Source organism: Argiope bruennichi, chromosome 2 (assembly GCF_947563725.1).
Source record: "Argiope bruennichi chromosome 2, qqArgBrue1.1, whole genome shotgun sequence".
NCBI lineage: Eukaryota > Metazoa > Arthropoda > Arachnida > Araneae > Araneidae > Argiope > Argiope bruennichi.
In genome coordinates this window covers 67,794,584-67,814,602 of record NC_079152.1, presented here as the reverse complement: position 1 = coordinate 67,814,602, position 20,019 = coordinate 67,794,584, and the positions used below count along the sequence as shown (strand labels likewise).

The 20,019-nt window shown below is 25.0% G+C and overlaps 1 protein-coding gene across 1 annotated transcript in view; it reads left to right on the top strand.

Moving 5' to 3' along the window:
* Positions 1–1,310: 1,310 nt before the first annotated feature.
* LOC129961970 (agrin-like) overlaps positions 1,311–20,019 on the top strand; it is a 309,476-nt gene continuing 290,767 nt past the window's right edge. The window contains exons 1-3 of the mRNA XM_056075621.1: positions 1,311–1,527; positions 3,483–4,175; positions 4,275–4,443. Of these exons, the coding sequence (XP_055931596.1) occupies positions 4,125–4,175; positions 4,275–4,443 (220 nt within the window). The 5' untranslated portion in view covers positions 1,311–1,527; positions 3,483–4,124. The remainder of the gene's footprint in view (positions 1,528–3,482; positions 4,176–4,274; positions 4,444–20,019) is intronic.

Genomic DNA, 20,019 nt, shown 5'->3' with positions numbered 1-20,019 from the left:
CGTATGCCAGAATGTAGAAAGAGTTTTGCAACGAAACAACTTCCCAAAAAATAATTCTGCTAGGGCATTCGAGGGAATATGAATGGGTATTACCGCGATAGCATAAAGGGAAGCCGAGGATGGAATCTAACAAACATTTTGCAACAACCTTTTCTTCAAAGAGCGAATTTCGTTCCGTTATCAGATCAATGGTTTCTCGGTCTTACTACACCCTCTTGACATGCTTTCTTATATGGCAGTTTCTCAACCCCGGATTCAATGTGACTGACGGTAAAAGAAAGTAATTTTTATATGCTGTACTAAATAGAATAATGTAATTTATTTAAATAAACCCCCATTGATCTGATTCTGAAAATTACATGGAATAGTTGATACGAATTGATATTTGAAATAAAAAGTATGAATATCCAGTGTAACCCTTTAATAGCCATGCAAATGAGTTTCACAGGCATCGAGTTATCGCTTTCTGAACCTATAAGCTAAAATTAAATTGTCAAAGGTGCTACATTTCAATACAAAGAATTCAGAAACAACAAAAATATTTTATAGATTCTTAATTTAATTACATAAGGCAATATATTCTTGAAATAGAAGGTATCTTCTAATTAAATTATATATAAAAAGAAATAATTACGGCATAAAAATCCTGTCAAAATATTTAATTAGATTCATCAAGAATTCTTTCTCATGTCATCATTGTTTAAGTACTCAACCCGGTAAATTTAATTTCAATTTAATCAAAATTACATTTCGAAACTTCACTAGGTTTCCCTTGAAACTAATCTAAATTTCTATCCTATAGCTAAACGAAGGCGACAATTCATTAAGTCAGCACTGCTTCTCGAAATTTCTGCATTGAACAAGTTAGATGTTTGTATCGGATCATATATAATGTTCATGGTCTTAGGTCTCTCAATCTTAGAGATCTTTCATCTCAGAACTCAATGATTGTATCAGCAGAACTTACAGTCCTTACTTTAAAAAAAAATATGTTCAATTATGAAAAGCCAGTTTTCTAAATAATTTTTTAGATCAATTTGTATACACAAAAATGTAAGTGATTTAGCAAAAGATGAAATCGCATTTTTGAAGATTTATTATAACACTGTCTTCAGTTTCTGAATAGCAAAATCTCAATTTCTAAGTTTATATACGATTCTCAAAACTGTTACATTATGTTGGAATTCCTGGTTTAACCATCATATGATGTAACACTTTTGCGCATGCGCAATGGTGACGTGAAATAAATCCCATGATCCCACAGGAACTGAAGTAAGTTGCAGTTTCAATTCCGTTTTGAATGGCGAAGTATGAGTAAGAACGGAACCAAAGATCATTGTATGCTGTTTAAAGAATTTGTAGACTTAAAATGAAATATGTAATTATTTATCTGTGCCTGAGTCTTCGTCTAGCAATAAAAGATGGCAAAAAAAGAGAATGTTTGGATTAATGATTTCGTTGTATATGAGAACTAATTCATGTCAGAATGCCTCGATTCTTCTGATTTAGAAGTTCCTGGAACGACAGGTAAGAGTGAATTTTCTCTTACATTTTGCTATATTTGAATTTGGGGCTTAAAAATGCCAAAATATTGTGTCATAAAACGAGAATTGTCCTTCTAGTATGATGTGGCAATCTAGAAAGAGAAAAACCAGTCCAAAACCATCCGTGGCATGAAACGAAGTTGGACCCAATATCAAGCATATTTCGAAACCCATTTATGTAAAAAACAAGTCTTAAATTTTTTATATGCTCAGATTTTTTCTATAAGCCCGATTGAATAATATATATATATATAATATATATAATTTGAATTTCAATGCAATCATATAAAATAAGAAGTTATAAATTTTTAACCTTTTTCAGTTAGTTTTGGATGCGACCAGCAGGATTAACTTGGTTTAGTCAGATAAGCGCAAAACGTTAAAAAATATGTCAGCAACACGGCAAGTATTAAGTAGCGTAGTTCGTGAATTTAAACCATGGCCAAACAATACACAAGAGAAATTGTATTTAATCCGACAAATTTTGCCAAATGTCATTATCATGTACGAGTTCCATATGGTAAATGAACAATATTCCCTGTAGATCACTATATAACATGTCGATACTGCTACATTCAGTAGTAGCGGGATGGTCGGTGGTCCATAATCACCATATACCAGTTCCATATAAGTGAAACTTCTGTGGAATCAAGTCTCAAACCTGAATTTCTCTGTATGAAGATAAAAATGTTTCCATACCATTGAAACCTGTTTACCAGCAGGAACGCGTATGTCTTAGCTATTTATAGTTCTAAATGCTAAGTAAAGGATGCTCTGCTGTTATCGATAAAAAAAATATAAATTTAAAACAATTTCTTTACTAGAGTTTTATTTCGATGATAACTTTTGACATAAATCTTTACTCTGAAAAAAAAGTTCTTCATTCGAATTAAGCAACTGATATTTCTTTTAAATCGATCAGAAAGATGGATTTAAATAATCATAAAAACTAAAGATATTTACTAAATCGGGAAATAACTGTCTTGACTAACTAGGAATTTCAATCGTTCGAATTAGAGAGATTTCAATTGAATAAGAAATTCTAAAAGACACATTAAATTCATAATTTAAAATTTTGCAATAAAATAATGAGAAATTTTAAAGTTAATCCAAATGAAAGTATATTATATAATTAAAGTTCAATTTTCCACCAAAATTCGTAAAAAAAATAAAGCATCGCAGGTTGAACATATCAAATATAGATCTGTCAAAATATCATTAAAAAAATTCAAAGTTATAAAATCAATTAATAATTCGAACTAATTTTTAGTCAAAATTATATAATTAGAAATATTATTTTTTTGATTAAAAATGAATTTTAAAATTATTAATTGAAATATTATTTACTTCATAGATACATAAATCTGTTTTCAAGTATATTCATATATAAGCCTATCAATAGAATCTTTGTTTAACCAAATTCTGAGAGCATTCCATTTTTAGTCTCTTTAAATTAAACTTAACGTAAATACCTTCAAAACTTTAAGTAATGATGCCACAAGAAATTTTTACAAGATTTAAAATAATTCTGATGACTGTTCTTAGGATATATTTAGGATATTGCTACATAATGCACTCCTTGTTCTTCGGGTATAAAGTAGTTTCATTTCAAATATTTTTAGTATAAACAAATTTTCAATAAAATATTATTATATGCAAAATTATTTTTTTCCATTTGAATCTTTTTTAATGAAAATGATAATATCAATTTAAACATGCTGTTTTTAAAAATATTTAATGATCAGTTTCCTCCATGATTTTTTTAATATTTGTTTTAAGTATATTTCAAAATTTGTTCTCAAATACTGAAATATAAGAAAGAGTTTTAAGAAAATTTTGAGAAAAGTATTTAAAAAAACTATTTTTATTAGTTAAAAAACATTAAAAAAACAAATCAAGTTATTCCCTATATCATCTGACTTTAATCTTTTCTTTTAGTGTATTTTCCCGTATATCAAAATCATTCAATTTCCATACTTTGATTTGTTTCCGAAGACAAAGATAGATGGCGCAGCTTATCCAAGTTATATTTGAAACATCGGCGCTCTTTGCAAACGAACTGTTTCTTGCCTTTGAGTGAAGACAGTGTCCAATGAGATGCTGAGAGAGAAGAAGCCTCTCAAAGAGGTTGGCGGCTGTTACGAACACTTGAGAGAAAATGTGCTAGAAACGTGTTTCTCTCTTTGGTAGTAAAAGAGGATTTTTAAGATTTTTAAAAAAGCACAAAATTTTCATTTATATCGATAGCAAAGAATATAACTTCATGAATGATTATGAAACATCATTTCGGAAGATTTGAAAGAACACGTGAGGTATCAACTGGTAGAAAATTTTGCGTCTTGTAGCATATTTTCGTAAATGGACAAATATTATAGATTGGAAGCATGATGGAATTGCTTGGAAAATGACGAAAAATATCTGAAATAAAATTGAGAAAAACAAATGCTGCAAAGATTAAATTCTGTAATTTAATAAAATTTCAGAAGGAATTTTAATATTCTTTTTAAATATTATCTTCTAATCAATACAAAGAATCTATTATAAATATACAGAAATAAGAAATTCATATTCTTTTCAATTATGTGTGAGTTTAAAAACAAGCTAAGAAATGGAAAGCCATTTCTTCGTAAAGTAAGCATAAGTTTAATGTTTCCTGGATAAAAGACTGAAAAAAAAATTCGGAATTTTTTATTTGAAATAAAAGCTTTTAGATTTCATTCAAACTTTTAGAGAGAAATGACGCCAAACGGAAACTGGACGATGACTGAAAAAGGAACTGTTATTTCCACACCAAGATTTGAATGGTTAAGGAAAAACAGACTTTTCCTAATACTCTTCGTGTTTGCAATCTGTATTTTCATACTGATGGCTGCAACAGGAATCTGCATATACTTCTTATGTAAGTACTGTTCATTTTTTTTAAAACTTACTTCAAATAACGTCAAAATTATTTTATTTACAGTGATGCAGATAAGCATATTTAAATATAAAAAACACCGGAATATAATTAAAAGATATACTATTTAATCATTTAAAAATTAAATAAATAGAAATTTATTATATAAAATAAAAACATTATAGAAGACATTATAATACGAAGAAAATATTATTTAAAATCTGCTATAAATATAATAGAAGAAAAATAATTATAATATTTAAGAATTGACTATTAAAATGTTTTTAATATATTTTAAAATTTAAAAATATATTATTTAATAAATTATTTGTTATTTAAAATCAAATTTTGTGATATTAGAAAAACATTTAAATCTATTTAAATATTTTCATTTCAATTTTCTTGTTTGTTTTTTTTCTCCTACGGAAATAAACAGAAAATTATACCAATTTTTAATACTGCTATTTTTTATATTTAAAACATTTATTTTAAATAATAAAATAATTTTGTCTTATTCAGTTCACAATGAAAATTTAAAAAAAAATATTTTCTTTACTTGTATCATGATTTCCCCAATATTTTATAAATAATAGGGGGGAAGGGGATTGGGTAAAATATTAGGGATTCTCTTTTTTATTTTATGAAAATTTAATATCCTTGAAACAACATCGATACTGAGTGAAATAATCAGTGTTTTAATTTATTATATTTTTACTATCATTCTGAAATTTATAAAGCAATCCATTCTGGAAAAGAAAATTTCACTTTTATCATTTTTTTTATATAAAATGAGTATTTATATGTTTTCCTCTAAAAGACGCCACTTTTAATAAAGGAAAATTCGAAACAAAATAAAGAAACTTTCTTCTCTTAATTTATTTTTAAATGATTTTCTTTCATAAAATTAAAATGGTTGCAATTGTTGAAAAAATATGATGCAGAAAGAAAATGCGTAAATGTCGTGAAAAATGTTATCTGTCATCATTTTACCATAGTGCTTTTGTGAGAGCAAAAACTAATAGCAATTTCTTTTACTCGGTGTATTTTTAACAGATATTAATCTAAACACAGAGATTTATTTTAACTTTTTTCAAAAACTGTAAATTTGAATTAAATAAAATCTGAAAAGTACAATGCAATTTATGGTTCTATAATGAAGTTGATACAAGAAATAAGTCACCAAATAAATTCTGTAAAAGAAACGATGTTGAGATATACATCATTGAACAAGTATATAAATAGAAATGTCGCAGAAAATACATATAAAAGATATTGCAAGACATAAAATGGCTTATAAACGTGTTTCCCCTTTTATTACAGTTTATATCTTTTATGGTTATAACAAGATTCTGAAATTTTCTCAATGGTTATACTTTATTTGTTGGGGAAATGTTTGTTATCGGTATTTGGGAAATAATAATCTATTTTATTTATAAATACAATATTTTTGTACAAAATGTAGACATAGAATTTTGTGTTTAAAAGTCTCTGAACATCATTGCTTTGATCTTGACATGTAATTAATTTCCGGATTACGGATCTTTGCATATTTCGTAATGTTTACAAATTTAATCTTGGAATTATATTCATATTTTAAATGAATGACAAAAAATATGCAAGGTAAAATAAATGTTTTTTCGCCTCAGGAATATAAATGCACTTATAATACATAAATCAGCAATAATCAAATCCCGCGATTTCCGCAGGTTGGCATTCAGTCCATTTTCTATTGCATTCCGAAATTTTCGCAGTTCAGTGCGTTTATTTTTAATCATTCTGTGAGTTTATTACAGATTGTTATTATATATCATATTTTTGTCTTGAAACATAGAGTATCATTTCGCATTGTTTAAAAAATATTTTAACTTATTAGCAAACGTCGTATTTAAATACTGATTTTTAAAAATTGCGCAGACAGAGGGTTAAAATTGCGTTTAGAGCTTTTCAAACGTATGTGTACTTCGCTTTTCTAAAAGAAATCGTATTCTTGTAACGACTAATCTTAGGAATTTAACATTTTTACGATGCGGGAGGTTTGTGGATTTATCAGCTTAACTCCACATTTTATTGAGAAATAGTTTTCACACAAGTACGAGTCTAATTGTTTTAAAAAGATTGATTAAAAATTGTGTTTCGGCATTACTATTGCTACTCCCAAATTTAATCTCGAAAATGTGAAATAGTTCAGACAATTTTACTTTGTTTTGACTGAAAATCTCAATTCCAATTTGCTAAATCATCTTAAAATTTCATCCGAAACTTAAGCCAAATAAAATATCTTGAACCACATATTGATATATAACTCGTAACTGATAAAGCTTAATTTATGAATTTTTCCCGGAACACAGTTAGTCTTTATATTGTTTTAAGCTAAAAATGCTTAAAACAAAAATAACAATGTTGCAAACATTTTTTTTTTAGAAAATTATCTTTTTTTTTTTGCCTACCTTCTTAGTTTTTTTTAGCCAGTGTCACTGAAATTCATTTTTACAAAATCATATCAATGTCTTGGTACCTCTTGGAAAATTTTACTGCTGAAGCATTTGCCATTGCCAAACTTTTAAACAAGTTTACCGCAACAGAGAGGCTGTGTGAGAATGTGAACAGTTAAGGTTCCGGAAATTAAATTCTGAAAAAAAGAACATACTTTTATAGATGTTTCATTTCTTTCCTTGGCTCTTTGCCACGGGTATTACTTTCCCGCCGGTATTTTTTATTTTTTTATTTCTGTAACAAATGTTAGTTTAATATTTTGTTTCAAAGACATAAATAGTTTTCGACATTTTAAGGGTAAGAAATCCTGCGACAAAGCGAGATATATATGCTATTTTATAAGTGAAAACATTCAGGGAAACCTTTAAATGCTTTATATTATTTTAATCGTAATCGTTTTTAATTTTTATTATAAATAATTCTTTATTTAAGCTAAATATTATCAACTTTATATTACATCAAAAAAATGTAAATCATGAAAATACTCTACAATCATATGTAATTTCTAGCATGCAATTTTTAAATGATGAAAAATTATTAAATTCTATCTTTGATCTCCTTGTTTTGTTATTGATTGAAGCGTAATGATCAAATAACTTTGATATATTTTATTGATTGTCAGAAACTTAAGCTCAAAGATGTATATTCTTTTGAAGCTGTATATAATTTGTTAGTTTATACAATAATAAAAGCGCTTATAAATAGTTCAAAACATTTTTACAATTGTTTTAACACGTTACAACATTTTCGCCGAACCTGGTGAGTTACTATATGAAATTAACTCGTCTTAAAGATACAAAGATAGCGATCTCTGGATTGCGACGTCACTAATGTGAGAACTTTAAGTCATAAAGTAGATCAATTATCGAATATCTCATGTGTCTAGTTCCTACTTGTAGAAGTGCCCTGCCATAAAATGCATTCATATTCTCAAGGTAAACAAAAGTATCTAATGATATAGATTAATAATATAAAAAATGTTTGTGGCATATTCACTAATCCATTAAAATTAATCCAGATGTGTTTAACTGAGATTCCATAGATTATCTTAAATAAACCTTTTAACGACGGTATGTGTTAGAAAACGTATCAAGCTATATTAAAAAAAAATCAGTTGACAGACATATAAGCTAAATAATTTTGATTTTAAATTTGTCCTTCAAACTTTTTCGGAAAACGGAGCTTTGAAAAATTGGTGAAATATTAGGCCTCAAATGAAATTAAAAGATATCAATAAATTTATTTACCCATATTAAGAAAAATTAAATTTGAATAGTAAAAAGTTATTATATTATAAGCTTAAGTAATCATTTCAGAAAATATTATACGAAGCAGTTTTAAAATGAAAGTAATATTTTTCTTATAGACATAATTCTTTAAGATTTAAATTTCCATCAGCAAATAAAACATACAAAGTATCAAAATTAATATTGGGTTTAGGAAAATTTAATTTTTTATTGTCATGAGGTTGAGGAAACTTTCTATTTTGTTAATTCATTCATCATTTATTCCCTAGCATATCTATCAAAAGAGCAAACTGTGTAAAAAATATAAAATGTTAAGTTTGATTGTTTGTAAAAAAAATGAAATTTAAGCATAAGACAATAAGGATAATTGAATGAAAATTATTTGTAATTTAAAAATCATTTTGAATAATCTTCTTGGATAATTTTTCGCTTATGATTTTACTTAATGCAAAAGGTTTTTCTATTTGTTCTTAAGACTTCTTTCAAGTGAAGAATTAAATTATCAGAGTTTATCTGAAACTGCTAAAAAAGAAAAGAAATATCTTAAAATCTGCTTCAACTTTAAAAAAAAAAATTAAATTTTAAGTAAGGAAAAAAAAAGCGGAATTCTGTCAATTCTTTTTTTTTTCTTTTTTTGACAATTGGAATATTAGTTTTGGCACTAGATGCAGTCATCATACTTATAGGAGAAACATAGTTTTTTTTTCATATTTTCAAATCAAGATTATTAAAAAAAATATTTTTTATAATTTTTTTTTTATTTTTGAACCTTAATATGATATAACGACAAAAGCATAAAGGCAAAAAACATAAACAAATTAACGGTCGAATTAAAAGTTAGAATCATCAGATAATTCAAATCTGCAATATGTTTTCAACACAGGTTTAATTTTTGTGTTTTAGAGCACCTGCTTAGTTGTAAACAAGTTCTAAAATTCTAATTATTTTTTCCTTTATGCAATAAAAAGAATCTCATTCAAGACTTAAAAAATATTCATCAATTTTTAAATATATCTTATCTTGAACTTAAGGTTACAATTAGCAATATTTATGTATTTAATATAGAAAACTGTTTCGATAATAAAAATTCATCCAATTGGTGACGTTTACACATCACCAATATCTAATAATATGATAAAAAATTTAATGTTATTTGATCTTAATCCTTATCAGAAAAATATGATCATCGTTATCTCTATAAAGTATTAATTATATCGTGATTAGTGATATTAAATTGTACAAAAAGACATCGTGTTAAAAAAATGTAAAATAGAAATTTTATGTATTGAATATTATTTAAGTTTCATAAATTTTACTGCATTTATCCCTTGGAAATGTAAGTAATCGTAATAACATCAAAAATCAAGGCAAATAATTTATCTAGCCGAATTACAATATTTGAAATCAATTTTAAAGTTTAAAAAAAATCTAAATTTTAATTATTTGTTGGTCAATTTCTTTGCTACATAGTTTGGAAAAGTAACAATAATTTATTTTTTTAATTTGACGTTAATATATTATAAAAGGCTTTCAGATCAGAAATTTAGTAAAACTCAAATAGATAGCTGGTGTTTTAGAAAGTTTTTAATGCATCAATTTATGTCATTCAGTTTTAAACTCTACAACAAAAATCAATAAAACTGGTTTCAATGTAAGTTCAAGCTAACTATGTTTACCATATTCCTTATACCCTGTATCTTGTTCTTGCCACTACACAAAAACATTTGATTACATTTTGAAGTTTATAGAATCTTGGATATTTTCAGCGCTTATAAAGAACTACGTTACTTGTTATGAGTTCATATTTCCAAATTACTAACGGATCCGAACTATATTGAAATCATAGAATTGTATACTCTTAAAAGTGGAGTTTTTTTTCCGGAATTTCAGTGCATTTCAATTTATAGACTACCTTTCATTCGTTCATGCTTGCAGGTTTGGGGATTTCAAATTAGTTTCTCAAAAATCAAGTGAGAAAAATCCAGTGTTTTTGAGCCTCGGCACTCCAGTTTGAAAGTGTCTGAAATTCCCCATCTTCGCATCCTAATATAACTCGGGAAATTCAATTCGTCTAACTGAATCAATTATATATACCGGAGTGTTACTTTTTCACTTAAATCAATTCAATATATGATAGACACTAGCTTTTGGAAATCCTTCTTCTCGAGAGAATTATGTATATATTCTTGGTTGTACACCCTACCCTCCATATCTGTAATACTCGATTATCCTGTTTTTTCCGAACGTTTTCTCTGAACATTTTTAAAATTACGTTCATTTCAAATTTATCGCTATTTTATAGGGAATTTCTAGATTATTTTGCGGAAAAGTTTCTCCAAAATCGTCTTTTCATTTCTACCATATTCTCGCATTTCTAGTATCATACTAACAAGCAATCTTTTTTTGTAGAATTATTTGTAGAACTTTGATTGTAGAATTATTTCTAAACCATAAGACCTACATCAAAATAAGATTCATATTTTTGCCAGCTAATACAGCTTTGTAATAATTTTCTTTCCTTTAAACTTTGAATTTTATATTCAAATCTAGCTAATCATATGTTTCAAACACAATTTTTAAAAAAGAATTCTAACGTTAAAGGTCTAGATTCTATGATTCCATGCAACTTTCAACTTAAGCATCGACATTTCAAAAAGTGATAGCAGAATATTAATAATCAATTTATAAAAGTTTTACGATAATTGTAAGTATTAATATATATGTATTATAAAGGACAAAAAATAATAATCATAAACTCAGCAGTGTTCCTTCCTACATAGTATACTTAAATTTTGGACGCATAAATTTTCAATTTTTTTGAACATGAACTCATGAAATGAATTTAAAAGCCCACTCAAAGCGAGTCATCAAAAAATTAATTTAAATATTTCATTTATTTATTTAATTAACAATTTATTTACTTGCCGTGGATTTAAAGTTAATATGGGTTTTATTATTTTCTATGAATTACTTATGAAATCGCATTATTTTAAATCAATAATTAAACAAGAAAGCATTTTCTTCGTCAATGGAAAGTGTTATTAAGCTCGCTTATATGTATCATATATTTCATCTTATTTTGTTTTCCTACAAAAAAAAAGTTTCTACTTTTAATGTACTTTTCCTAGTCCAAGTAATTGTCCATATTTTAGTTATTGATACTTCTGCTTTTTTAAAAATTTATTTTAAATTATATAATAATTATAAAAAGTATAACTTAATATATTTTGATATAAAATAATAAATTTATAATAAAGAAATTAATATTGTAATTTCTCAATTAATTTAATCTAATAAAAAATCTATTAAAATGAATTTGTTTTATTACCCTCATCAGTTTTCATAGAGATATACGATATAACAGCTAATAAATATAAAAACCGATTAATAACACCTAAATTTAACGTTTAAATATATAATTTGAAGAAGTATTTAATGAATATGCACACATGGACTTTTGTATATTTAATCAAAAAATCAAGCCACACTCAACAAAAGAAATTATATTTAGGATGCACACTTTAATCTTGGTTAATAGATAACTCATAGATTTTTAGAAACAATCTTATACTTGCATTTCGAATATACTTTAATTGAAATAAATAATCATATTTAATGTCGTTTTAGCGAATTTAAATAGAATTATAACGAAAAATTAATAGATCTTAATTTTAATACAGTTCCTCAATCGTATTAATTATATCGAATAAAATATTTTAAGCCTACAAACATTTAAAAAAAAATCATTCTTTGGCATTTTAAACCGATTAAGTTATGAATATTTGAATTTTATTATTTCGAACGAATTAGTTTCAACCTCGATGAAAAGAAGTCTGGCAACTGAATGATCTTTCTAAAACATGACGTTTAAAAAGGCTAAATTCGTCTGCGTTACTCTGATCTTCATAGCTCCATTAGTTTTATTTGCGGAAGAGAAGAATTTATTTGTTTAAAATTATAATGTTGTAAAAATTTATTAATTATTAAAGGTTCAGAGGAGTGATTAAAAGTCTGTTTTGTCATTTTTTCAGCTTTACATTTATTTACTTAAAGGATATAAAGCTAATTCTTTGAAATATTTAAATTATTATTCAATTACAATTATATACCTTTCTCTAGCGGCTTAGAAATTAGTATTAGGCCAATATTTTAGAGAATAATCTGAATATTATTTAGTGAAAATTATTTCTCTATCTTTGTTGATATATATATTTTTTAAAAACTAAGGTTTAGTTAATTTAATGATCGATTAATTCGTAATTGATTAAAGAAAGATATTTGTAAAATCATCTTATAAAAAAGTAAAAAGATTAAAAAATTATTATTTTGTGCAGTTTTTATTTCTTATTTAAAGTAAGAAGTATTAGCGTTAGAAGTTTATTATTTAAAGTAAAGTAAATACTATAGTTAAAATAATTTAATAATATTTCAATTCCTTTTTTTTTTTTTTGCTAAAATTTTATGCTTTACTATTATACATTGAATCTTTAGTTTCCTTTTTTTTATTTTTGGATTTAGTTTTGACCTCCAACTAAATCTTTAAATAGATTTCCCAAAATTGCAAGGCAATTATTTTTAATGGAATAAATGTAATAAAAAAATCATTAGTTTTCTTTTTAATATAAATATTTATATTGTGATGTTCAGAGTTTCAAATCTTGTAGATATTCATTGTTTAAACAGTCTTTAAATATGTTGGATATAAAATTTTTATGGAATACAATAACTGTAAATAACAAACATACTAAAAACTAATTAAATAAAATGATAATACATTTGAAGAAGTATAATTTCTTGATTTAACTATGATGAGACGTATTAAACTATGTTAACTATTCTAACCGTGTAGCTTTTTTCAAGAAAATATTTGAAACATTAATGTCGAAGTCAGCAAAGAACTTTACTCTTTCAATATTCAATGATACAAATATTCCTGGAATATGATGATAACAAATGATTGGTTGAAAACTTATTTTACAATTTTTTAAACCTTTGCACACCGTATCACTACAAATGTAACGCTAGTCAGAGTTTAGTGAATATTTGCTTGGTGATACATCTTTTCAAATATTGAAGTTGAAAGTATTTCCGATGAATCTCTAAATTCCAGTTTTTCGCTTTTATTCATGGAATGCAGGTATATAACATCTAAGAAATGAACACGTATATTTATCAAGCATTGACACGTATTGAAATAATAGGTACCAACATTTATCGAGAAAAACTAACTAAAACCTGAGCATATTAATATGGTCGATTTATATATACGAAATATAATTTCATTTATGAGTATTTTATTAAAAATCTTCTCACAAGATTTGCGATTGCAGGCATTATTACGCTAAACTACTTTTCTCTTTCACGAACATGGATTATTGTATTCTTAAAAAACAGAAAACATATTGAAATAATTCATGAATTTTGCTATATTTAGAACATAATAATATATTAAATAGTTAAATATATATATATTTCAACATGTTAAAAGAATACATATATGTAATGTGTATCTATTAAAAGAAAATTGTTAGATTGTAAGACTATCCGCTTTTGGCAACCAGTTAAACAGGCAGCAAAGTCAAAAGTAGGTAAAATTTTTAATTAAATATTTTTTTAACTTGATCTTAATGCCATCTGAGAAAAATATTTTTGAACAAATTTTAATGTATTGTATTATTCTATATTCCCTACATTTCTCATGGTGCTAAGCATTTTCTTAATTTTCTGTGTACATTTATATGAATTATATTTATATTATTATTTATATGAAAACCATTTAAAATGAAACCTTTTTAAAATTTATCAGTGCTTAGTTCTGAACTTAAATGTAAATACAAAACTATTTCAAAAATTTTTTATAAATGTATGTCCTACGCTTAAATATTCTTACATATATAACTCAGATGAATTTTCAGGTTTTAATGAATAATAAAAATAAATAAATAAATAACTAAGCTAGATGAAATATTAGAAGCAAAAATGAAAAATATTTGTATCATTGAAACTGGTGTCGCTGAATTAAAAAATTTGAAATTTGAAATAATGTAAAAACCAATTTTATATTGTCATATTTTCGAAAAATATTGCTGAAAAATACCAAAATCTAAATTAAAATAACTCCGAGTTGCACATTCTCACCCTCCAAATTACATATGTGTCAAATTTTGTAGCTCTGGACAAAAGATATTGTTAACAGAGCGCCAACGTAAACACGAACACGCATACACACAATCTTCATTTTTATTATCATTCGAAGAGATAAAAAAATTTCTTATAAATATCTGAAATATTTAAAATAAAATATAAAAATATTATTAATTTATCAATATAAAACAATATAAAAATGAAACCGACCTCAAAATTTTTTATGGTAATTCATTTGATGGGTATCAGTTGATGACTCGTTGTGTAACATTATAATGCTTTATACAAGTCGTGATCGGAACTTTTGAAGGAAGAATAAAAAATATAAATCAAATTGTTCCTCAATATTTCTGAAAATGTATTTAAAAAAAGTTTCAAATGCAATTTCTTAGATAATGATGCGTAAAATAGATTAACTATACTGAAAGTATGCTCTAACTATTTCACCATTTTTTAAATCACTTATGGGTGAGTAATTTGTTTTAAAGAGATTTATGGTGTCGATGAAGGATTCCTGGTGAAAATTCGTAGTGGAAGTACTAAGAATCTTATTGTATCGTAAAGATCCTAGATAATTAAAGAAATTGCATGAATTTATATTCTTATAATTTTTTATTAAATTCTGGCATTTTTTTTTATTTTAATACAAAAACTTATTTTGAATTTCATCATTTTAATACATGTTATTTCATCATATTCAGAAATATATTATCCATCCACTAGAAAATGATTTTTGTTAAAATATAAATATATACATCTTCTGAACTCTTAAACCAATGCATCCCATGACAGGGTATATGATAAAATGCAAAAAATAAATTAATGTTTTATAAAACAAATAGATTAAAAATTCATTCGAACATATCATGGATATACTAATTATAAAAATTCAAATTGTGTGCAGAAATAAGTATAATTATATTTTATTACTTTTACTAATGTCTCTCCAAGTAGATTCTTCCACTTATTTTATTTTCAAGATAAACAAACAATACAATTCAAATAATAATAAATTGATTCATCCTTATCGCATAACTTCAGCATTGGATATTTTTAAAGTTAAAAATCTTTTATGCATTTTGATAAAAACCATTTGTAAGAAATAAAAAAAAAATGTCAGAATCAGAATGATGTAATTAAAAAGAGAAATAATTTTGAATACTGGTTAAACAATCAAAAGATGGAGCTAAATTATGTAATTCCAAATATTTGATTATGTTCAGTACGAAGTGTTAAATTCGGAAAGAAGAATTCCCTTTCATTTTTTCTAGTATTTAAGATTAAACGTTTTCTACGGCATATTTCTTAACCCTCGTATGCGCAATTATTTTTTTGGAAAAGTATATTTGTGTTAAATAGTTGCATATAATTTAGGAAATATTTTAAAATTTAATTTTTTCGTTATTTTTTAAAATAAAATGTATAAAATGGCTACATTATGAATTAATGTTTCATCGACACATTATAATAATTCTACAATAAAAATTAAAGTCTATTTTTGCCAATATATTTTTTACAATGCAAAAAGTATATATTTTGATAAAAGTTTTAATGGCAGAACTATTCAAACAAGAACAATCTTCGTATGTTTCCCAGTTTAAATTTAATTCTAGTTCCGCTAATGCTATATATTTGTATTTTCTATAAACGGTAATCAAAAATCTAATAAAAATGTCAAACCATCAAAAACCGATGCACTGTATGGTTAAAAAAGAAACTTATTTGTCTTTTTTAATATGAATTATTTACATTTAATTAAAATTCGCTAGAAATACAGGCACATTTCTAAATTATAGCTAGCCGTCAATTTCTATATTTGTATTTAATAATCACTTCCACAATTCAGCTTTTGATCAAGTAAATTATATACAAAGTCTGTGTAAGAAAAACATATCAACTTTTTTTTTCTAAAATAATTTACAGAATTCCTATTATTCTATAATCAACTATCTTAAAAACTAGAATTTTACTTTTTGTAAGAATCTATTTTTTCGTAAAAGGCTGTAAGGAAATTAATGTAAAAATAAACAATTGTGAATGTTTTTTTAAAAATTACTCTTGCTTAGAAAAATTTATAATGTGCGTAAAAAATTAAGCTTTTTATCATTAATCACAAATCATTTTTTTTTTTAGTTTTTAAGGGAAAAAATTTCGATAATGAATTTTATGTTCATTAATAAAGCTTTCCTTAAGAGAATAACCTTTTAATTTCATGTAATAACACAAAAAATTATTAATTTATTTTTATTACTTTATTCCCTTTTTTTCCATAAATTTTTGCTATGATATACGAGCTTTCAGCGTTCTTAAAAGGATTAATCTAGATAATTGTTTGTTCTTCTTTTCTAGAATTTGTTATGATGCTTATTATTATATTGTGAGATTTTGTTTTGTTGTTTTATTTTTAAGAAATGGAGGTTTTGCATCTTTTAAGAGTAAATGTAATTTTAATAAGAATTAAATGGTATTGAGTCTTCTGAAATTATTTTAAAAGATTGAATAAAGTTTCTTATTATTTAATCATTTCGTGAAAAAAAATACATCATTATAGAATAAACTTTGTTGTTTTCATATCAAACGTATAGTCTATGTGAAAATTTAAATTTTATTAAGTTGTCTCGAGAAATTAAATTATTAATTTGTAGCAGAACAGATATTGAATCAAATAGTCATTTTATAAACAGTCTCAAATGCGAATTTACGAACAAATAATTTATTCAAATTCTATAAGTAATGTTGTCGAAAGAATCCATTTCATGAGCTCGCTACTGAATTTAACATTTATCAAAATAGAAATCAATTCTGAAAATTTTCATTAGTCATTTTAGCATTTCCTTTAATTTAAGTTTAAAAATATATTTTCATTTCAACGAAACGCGAAAGATTTGAATGATTTGAAATTAAACATAACTTCAAGAATGTTAGACAAACTTAGAAAAAAAATATATATTTTAAAAGTTAAGGGTAAATTATTAATTTAATAACATTGAACATAATAAAAGTGTCTTATCAAAAAAAAAAGAATATACTGATTTTGGTTTACAAATAGTCAAAGAATATCAGCTCAAAAATTATTAAAATTTTTCTTCATAATTCCAGTTTTATACGATGCATTTTTATTGTATTAAACATTTATTAAATCTTATCGTTCATGCATAGACGTCTATACCTTTAGAGTATATTGTTGATTCAAATAAAGTTTCACACTTTCAATATTTTTACTTGAATTCTTACAATTTCTACGATTTACAATTTTCTTATAATTTTGTTGCATTTTGTATGCAATTTCTCTACTTTTAAATATACCTTTATATTCAAAATTTTAGTATCTTGAATATGCAATTATTTTTGAGAAATATTTCTTTTTAAGAAATATTTAATAAATTATAACATTTTTTAATATTTCATAATTTTTGATAAATCTTTTTCACCAAATAACTTTTACTCTCATAAGAGTATCTGTGAAAATATATTATTGAAGATTTCATTTAGTTAAGTTTCAAAAAGTGATGCAATTTTTTAAACTTTATTTTAAATTATCAATTATAAACAATTTTAGATTAAAAATCGTGATTTTCATTTCAAAGATAATACATATTAATTTTCCATATGCGTGTCCAGCGCTTTATGTGAATTGCTGTAATTCACAGATTTCAACAGATTAATAATTTCATATAAAAATATAACTTTGAATTCTATTATAATATTAAAGTACTGAATACAAACAGTTTCATCTCTTTACAAAATGAGTTGTACGTATTTGTGATCGTTGCATCTAAAAATCAAAATAGTGATACTACATCAACAAATGAGCTATTGAAAATTGATTTTAATTCGTATATTTTCTTAAATATAATCAAATCTGACTGCAGCAACATTATAATGAATTGAAATAAAGTTTTTAGAATAAATAGCTGAAATTAAATTCCTCATAAATAAAGTGAATTCAAATTTAAGCTTTGTTAAAACAAAATATTTTAAATAATATTTAGGTTTTATTTATATATCGTTTATATGCTTCATTGAAAAAAGCTGTTATTTGATGATAAATTATTATATAGACTATGAATCATCAATTATTATATTGTAAGGTTAAGAAAACCTTACAAACAACATTGAAATTTAAATTATACCTAACATAAATTACTCAAATTCACATTGATTTTTCCCCATGAAACTTTTATAATTCGAGATCACTATAAATGACTTCACTCGAACATGATTTCTATTTTGAGTAACACCATTTTAATTTAATTCTCTGTTCCTTTACATATTCAGTAAGGCAAATGAATATTGTCAAAAAGAATTTGCTAACGAATTGTTGAGTTAATCTTATTCACTACCACATTGTAGCAAACATTATTTGTTCCGAACCCAATTAATTACGCCTGGATATATTATCCTCAATTTTCTAAGCCGGAATTTGTGCCCTCTTTGTTTATAACAATATTCCCTGTAGTGCCTTTATTTCAATTGCGAGTTCATTTATTGTTACATTGTAGTTTTCCTCTAGTATGAATCGATACACCTTGAAATTGATTATTAAAATGCTTGCGCTGAAATAGTAGGATTTTGAATATATTTCGAAGATCATTTTCATCGAGATATAATTGATATTTCCTTTAGAAATGTAATTTTTAAAAAAATCTAGGTTTGTTCATTTTTACCCGTCTTTGGCAACCAGCTGGTTCCAAATAATTAATGCTCACTAAAATTTTAATGTCGATTTCTTATGAAACTTTGTTAATAAGTCTTTAGCATAACAGTTTTAAGCTTCAAGTTTTGATAGTCATATGACTCACACTATTATAGAAGTATTACAGTATTTTATTCGTTGTGCTTTACATCTCTCTTACTTTCTTCAACTGTCTTAAAATTTGAATTTAAAATTGAATCGGAAATGATCTAAAACTACATTAAGTACAAAACCAAAGATGTAAGTGTAAACCAAAGATAAGTAAAAAATAAAGAAAATTGAATCCTTCAACAATGAAATTTTATGTGGATTTTTACAATATATGTAATATCTCAAAAAATGAATCATAAAAAATTAGTTGATTCATCAATTCAAAATTAGTTGATTCATTCAATTTTACATTCAAAAAGATTGAAATGCTGTAAGTAATAATTCATTTCAGTCAATAAACGTACTTATGGAAATAGTTATGCAGTCTTAAATTTTATACAATCCTTCTATCCTAAGAATCATACTCGGTAAAATAATCCTGACACTCTTACGTTTCAATCTTCTGCAATCAACCACGACATAGTTATAAAGCTTTGAATATCATTATTCTAGGACAGTCAAGAATTTTATTATTTTAGGCCAATCAACATTGCGTTGATTGGCGTCTTTTCTTGAAGACCATTGATAGAGAGATCTAAAATCGCACGTTTTTATAGAATAGAGATAATTAAATATATCAATAATGCAATCAGTTTTAATCGCAAAAGAATGCATTTTTTTATTTAAAATATTAGCGTCTCTCACATAAAAGAGGATCTGTATAAAAATTTAAAATTTCTAATTCAGTAAATCATTTACTGATTCAAGCTATATAAAATATAATTATTTACTTAATTTAGATCATTATTTTATTAGACTCATATGCATATTTCTTAAGTTTTAGAAATTAGCTGTTGGATCCCGTTTAGAATGGATATCCAGTATAGGTTAAATTATGTTTGCCTTAAA